Consider the following 7,006-nt stretch of genomic DNA (forward strand, 5'->3'; position numbering starts at 1 on the left):
GTTTTGGTTTACTTTTGTGTTTACAATATCGATAAAAATCATGTGTTGGCCAATTTCCGGGTGTTATTGAGTATTTGAAATACGGGAATATTTCATTTGAAACCTCCGGTTGACGCACGGGAATATTTCATTTGAAACCTCCGGCAGACGCCGTCGGTTCCGAATGAATTCCCGTGTTTCAAATACTCAATAACACCCGGAAATTGGCCAACACATGGTGTTTATCTCCTAAATGTTACATACAATGCCCAACTCAATAAGCCAAACCTTTACCTGTTTTCATAAATGATGTATGTTCGGATTAAACTTTATTTTAGGAATAAACGACGGAATATTTTGCGTAAACTGAACATGCGCCTATATCTTATACTGAAAATGTCAAACAGTTTCAAGATTATCAAAATGGCACGTTTCATTTTCCTTGCAGAGTGCGGAGGAAGCAGGACGCCATGTGCGTTTATTTCGCGATCATCCAAGAGTAAAAGAAACACTGTGCCTGTAAACAGAAGCAGGTATGTGACAAAATGGCCTAAAATCAAATGAGTGAGTTTGTTTTACGCCGCTTTTAGCAATACTCCAGCAATATCACGGCGGGGAACAAAATCCAATGAAAAAACAAAACCTAAGATATAATATTTACACAGTAAAATCATTATGCTTATAATCAGTTTTTATCCTAGTTGACATTAATACTGAGTACTATCCCGATGCGTGTTTGATAAATGACAGTCTGAGAGTTCATAAGGGACAATAACAGTCATAAAATGCCCTCTCAAATTGATGCTGTTTTGTCCAGACGAACAACCTGCGATTCAAGTGACACCTATAGGACAGCTGATGGCACGTGTAATAACGTGGAGAATTCGGGCTGGGGAGCTGCAGGTGCTCAACTTGCAAGATGGCTGGAACCTGCGTACGCCAGCGGTCAGTTGATGTCTAATAATCACTATTTCTGAAACTATCATCTGATTAAAAAGAATAAGAAAAAAAGATTTTTTGCAGTAATGTCTCAAAGGTAACTTCATATCCAATGCCAATGAAAACCTTCAAAATTGAAAGTGTTGAAAAGTTCCTTTGTAACTGATTAGTGAATAAGGGCTTACATCGCTCTTGGAATATTTCAACCAGATGACAGAGCACTATGACTTTATATCAGGTGTTATAAGAACGACAAATGAAAGGAAGTGATACAGTTTCTCAGTATATCGAGCAATCTAAAATCAGAGACAATGATCTGTTGTTGTTGACGCAATTTCAATCATACTACTGTGTACAATGTTAAACAAAACAAAACTGCAAATATTGCTATGATAGTAAAAAAACAGAATATTACTTCTGCTGTATATTTACAGGAACTGGTGGAAACCCCAGAGCTCTGGCATCTGATGACTCAGACCTGCCTAACGCAAGAAGTATCAGCAATCATGTTCACTTGAGCTGAGTTTCCTGTCTGTTAAACACTCCGTCATGGTGATGCAGTGGGGGCAGTTTCTTGACCACGATATTACCGGAACTCCGGTGTTGACAGGTATATATATATATATATATATGTCATCACGTGTCAATAATCACAGTTACATTTTGAAGAGTATGATTTATTTTTGTTTGTCTTGCATTTCTTATGAAATGAAATCACACACATATTCTAAAATTGTTTGCTTTGTATTCACCTTCTGACTGACAACAATTTGTATGATCATATATCCTTTACAGATGATGGAATCGACATTGACTGTTGTGACAGAACTGACTCTGTTCCCAGCGAGTAAGTTTCATTATGCAGTAAACAGAAATACACAGGTCATTTAGCACATTTTCTTAACTCATTACGTTATTTGTCATATCATATACAAAAATAAAACACCTTGAATTAATGTACACGTAACATACAAGAAACGATCTTCTTCTTTTCATCAGCCCTGATTCTCCATGTTTCCCAATCAACCTTCCTGATGGTGATTTCTACTTTGGCGATGGTAAATGTATGAATATGGTGAGATCGGAGGCTGTTTCCGGAACAGGCACAGATTCCTCAAGTAAGGGAACACATCATTGATTTCTCACATACATATTTCAATAGATTTCCCGGAAAATATATTACATGTGGTCTAGCTGATTTTCTGTCACCGTTTAAAACGGCCGTTGTGACAAAGTTTGAAAATAACCACCTAAAGTCACATTCACTCACTCTGTTATTCTCTTAAATCCAGATCCTCGACAGCAGTACAACGAATTGTCCGCTTTCATAGACGGTTCCCAGATCTATGGCATTTCTGACTCCGAAATGGCTGAGCTCAGAGACACTGACTCTGGATGTAAGTTAAAAAGCTCTCCTGAATTAAACATAATGTTGTAAATGTAAACTTTAGAAGTTCTTCTGACAAGATCCTCATTTAAAACCATGCACTACATTGCTTTTTGGAGAATGATAACTTAAAAGCCACATCTGTCTATCCAAATAACTATAAGTGTCTGTATGTAAACATGCCCATTCAAGAGTTACCTTCTTCCTTTCCAGCTGGATTGCTGAAAGTGGGAACAAATAACCTTCTGCCAGAAGGAGATTCTGACGATTGCTTTCTCGATACCTCTGATTCAAGCAACTACTGTTTCAAAGCAGGTTGTTTCCTGAAAAACATTCTTGTATATATTTTGTATAACTGAAGAATGTGTAATTTGAGTTTGTGTGTGATCATCGCTTGCAACTATGTGAGTTAACTGTTTAATATCTATGCTAGTTATAAACACAATACATGATATTGCATACTAATCAGAGTACTTAGTTTCGAATACAACAGTAAAAATAATACATACACGACGCTGTAAGGTGGACATATATAACACGTAATATTTGTGATTACACTTTCGCACTAAAATAGAAATTCAAGTACGGTGCTTTTTGTTTTGACCATTAAGCAACTGAGAGTGTGGGATTGAATCCTCGATTGGAATCAACAACCAAAACGTATGTTACTAAACGTAATGCTTGAATGTCCACTTTCCTGCAGGTGACTCGAGAGTCAATGTCTTCCCTGGCCTTAGCGCTCTGCACACACTGTTCATGAGAGAACACAACTGTGTTGCAACAGCTCTCAAAGGATTCAACAGTGGCTGGGATGACGAGAAGCTCTTCCAAGAAGCACGACGAATAGTCATTGCTGAGCTACAGGTAAGTATTTCTTTCTGTAGAAAAACAGATGAATCAAATTGATCAAAAGTAGTAAAATGTACATTCACATGGAGAGTTGAATAGAATGTTGTTGAATCTGTGATTGTAACTGATAAAATGATGATAATGAATAACTTGAGGAAAAAATGTAGGTTTAACCCTTCAACCTCTACTTCAAAACTGAGGTTATATGCTAATATATTAATAAAAAGAATTAAGTTTACATCTTATATCCACCATCAGGTCATCACATACAACGAATGGCTGCCTCAAATTCTCAGTGACGACGGGGTTGCAAACTACAGCCTCGGACTCGGCAACTACAACTACAATTCTACCCTTGACCCATCTCTAAGTAAAGTCTTCTCGACGGCAGCTTTTCGATTTGGTCATTCCATGGTGCCAGAAAACCTGACGATAGGAGGTGAAGTCGTGGACACTGGTGACCTGTTCAAGAGGACTAAATATGTCATCAACAGCCTGGATAACGTTATCAGTAGTTTTCTGGACGCTCCTGGTGAACGAGCTGATGCATGGTATGTCGATGGCATGAGGCAGAGAATGTTTGAAGAAGATTCTGCCACAAAGGACGGATTTGACATTGTGACTCTGAACATTCAGCGTGGAAGGGAACATGGTTTACCTTCCTACAACGACTGGAGAGACTACTGCGGTCTCGGCAAAATTACCTCTTTCACATCCGAAAATGATTTCGGATTATTTCAAGCTAATGATCTTGAGGAAATGTAGTAAGTGTTTATTTTGCTTGTATTACTGTCAAAATGATTGACTCCAATCTATAGCATTAGCTATGATTAACACAAAACCTTCAGATATATAATTAGTTTCATTATTTAAAAGATCTCTTTCATTTTTTTTCTCAAAATATGTTCACACTACTGGAGCTACAAAGGTCCAAATTACATATGAAGAATGTGTCTCTACTCTTTCAGCAACAGCGTCGATGATATTTACCTGTACAGTGGAGGCATTGCTGAAGCTCCTGTTGCTGGAGCAGCTGTAGGACGAACTTACATCTGTCTGATCGGCGAACAGTTCAAGAAACTGAGAGATGGGGACAGGTTCTGGTTTGAATCTACAGACGCTGTCACTGGGTTTACGTCCGGTAAATACATGGCACCTTCCTTCTTGTATTATATATGCTGATTAATTGTAGGAGGAGGGACACACACACACACACACAAACACACACACACACATACACACATGTATGTTTTGTTTAAAAGGTTCCTTCACAACCTGCCTTTGTTTCATTTCAGATCAAATATCTCAATTGGAAAAGGCATCATTGTCTCGTATCATTTGTGATAATGCGGACAACATCAGCACCATCCAGCGTCAGGCCTTCCTGAATGTTAACATTGGCGGCGATGAAACAGCGTATGTTGAATTATAACATGGTTCTACAAGTGCACTCGTTTATACTTGATTATGTTCTTGGGTCGATCAATATTGGACCTTTCAGTCTCATATAAATAGTTAAAAATATATGCTTAAATATGCGGGGTATATTAAAAGTTATTAAACTTAAGCGGGAGGGGACCAATATACACTTCTCCCTTTATGTAGAGCCCTTATCCGTTATAAACTCGACCATGGCTCCATCGTATATGGTGTAGCCTGCAGAAGCCCACCTAAACTGCTTTATACTGCTTACCATCAAGGTCTCAGACTTTGTCTTGAATCCTTTCGAACATGCCAGTTTTAAGTCAACTAGAGACGTACATTAGGGATGTACTCACATGCAATCAGACGTTAACACTTTGAACATCCAAACAGGCCTCATGCCCTGTTTCTTATAAACTTGTGGCTGTTTCTATTTTATAAGTTGATGTGATATTGTCTGGAGAGACGAAGAGATTAAAAACGCAAACTGTATGTGCAATTGTCTAATTCTTGTTTGGTATATTTTCAGAAACCCTGAAGTGAGCTGCTCTACCCTGAAGGAAATGAGGCTTAGGAAATGGCAAGAATAATAAGCAGAACACAGACTTGTCCTACCTACGTCTTGTCAGCAAGCTAATAAATACATCAATGCGATAAATAGGTGAATTTGTCTTTTTATGACACGGATCTGTCATTAACCTGTCATTTTAGACAGCTAATTTCTGATCAAGGAAGATATTATTTTCTTCGGTTGTATCTATTCTGAAAAATAGAAAACAGGGGATGATATGAGTAATATTCTACGCTAAGTTAACATATGTCTAACTTAGTGAATGAGCATAACCTCCTGATCATATGTGGTTTCCTCCTAGCGTCTATTTTAATAGAAACGTAACTCTTCAAGGCAATATGCCTGGACGTGTAAGCATTGAACTGGATTGTTATTGTATTGTGTCTGTACCTGACGTGTGATAGATTAGATGATGATTACTGGGAATGGCTGGATGAGTTCTCATTAATATAATCAAACATAACACATACGTCTAATGTACGAACATTTTCTGTCAAGAAGGTGTATTTCTAGAATGGATATCTTTTGCCTATTCTGAGGGTTATTAGTGCTCTCCCACTGAATCGTGACGTATGACAATCTGTCTCTGCTTGATATATGAATACCCGTTGTTATACTGAATACAAAGGGAAACTTCACACTTGGACAAGTTAATTATATTGAAAATGGGTACTACAAGGTATTTGAAATGGGCGAATGCCATAATGGCAAGGTGGAACATGACGCCATTTACCCATTTACATGTCGGTGAACCAGGCAGGGTTTCACAGGGTTCTGTGAAAACGCGACCCTAACCACCAACATGAGTGTAGAGTTTGAAAGAAACAAAAACACACAGTAACTATCAATGAGAAATATACAATTCTCATGCCACGCCTTACTCCAGACTGGCCAGTCTAATGTGGTTGTTGTACGTGCCATGAGATGCAATAGACGGACAATTCACAAGCTGAGGACACGTATGCATCAAACGGATATCATCTGATAGCCCCAGGGCAGGACGTCACACGCCGAGAAGAATCAAATTGGGTAAGGTCATTTGCGTAATCGTTCTACGACCGCAATATCAACCAGTTATCCACAGTTTGGGGGTCTCATAACCGCGAATTTTTGCCCGAGGCCTTTATGTGGGGCCGACACAGGTGAACCGTCATGAACGTTTACGCCGTGCACAATTGCAACTGCAGAGGGTTGAATTTCCTGTGGTGCCATTGTGATCACCTGACCTCAATCCCATCGAACATGTATGGGATGTTCTTGGAAGTTGACGAGCTGGGCGTCGTGTTGGTACAGCAATGGCGCAGGTTGCCTCATGCTGTGTTCACGGGTGTTAGGCAGTCAACAAGACAACGTTACCCTGCTGTTGTGAACGCGAGAGGGGAGCATACGCGGAACTGAACAATACTGATGGCGTGCATCTGTTGACTGTGGAGGATGCACGAAGCGCTCTTTAATGCCTATTCCTGTTTTACTGTACTCTCAGTAGTCTATAAACCAGATTTATCCAGTAGCAACACATTTCGTTCCATATGTTTATGTTTGGGACATAAAGTAACACATGGGAATTTCTTTCAAAGCTTTTTAAGTATATAAACAATAGTAGCCACACATACGTACATCACCCACACTATTTAAGTCACGAACCATCACAGGAACGTTTAAGCATTCTGTCGATCAGAATGGGTTTGTGGGTACAAGGATGTGTCATTGATGACTCTACATTGTATTTATGACTCTCGCTGAATTGCTGGAGGTCCTTAACCTATTTATGTCGACTTGAAGAATGTTGTGGCACAAAAACAGTGCAAATGTTTCATTGGAATCGCCCTCGTGTTTGTCTACCTCACCATGAAGTTAAC

General features: G+C 39.1%; 1 protein-coding gene across 1 annotated transcript; it reads left to right on the forward strand.

Moving 5' to 3' along the window:
- The first annotated feature begins 402 nt into the window (after nucleotides 1-402).
- LOC124273810 (thyroid peroxidase-like) lies at nucleotides 403-4,336 on the forward strand. Its single transcript, XM_046709118.1, is given in 11 exon segments — nucleotides 403-512; nucleotides 797-924; nucleotides 1,353-1,430; nucleotides 1,433-1,528; nucleotides 1,714-1,765; nucleotides 1,918-2,036; nucleotides 2,211-2,315; nucleotides 2,519-2,620; nucleotides 3,009-3,169; nucleotides 3,413-3,918; nucleotides 4,123-4,336. Coding segments are annotated over 11 exon segments (1,671 nt in total).
- Nucleotides 4,337-7,006: the final 2,670 nt, after the last annotated feature.

Source organism: Haliotis rubra, unplaced genomic scaffold, assembly GCF_003918875.1.
Source record: "Haliotis rubra isolate DU_JTF1 unplaced genomic scaffold, ASM391887v1 Scf184, whole genome shotgun sequence".
NCBI classification, from domain to species: Eukaryota; Metazoa; Mollusca; class Gastropoda; order Lepetellida; family Haliotidae; genus Haliotis; species Haliotis rubra.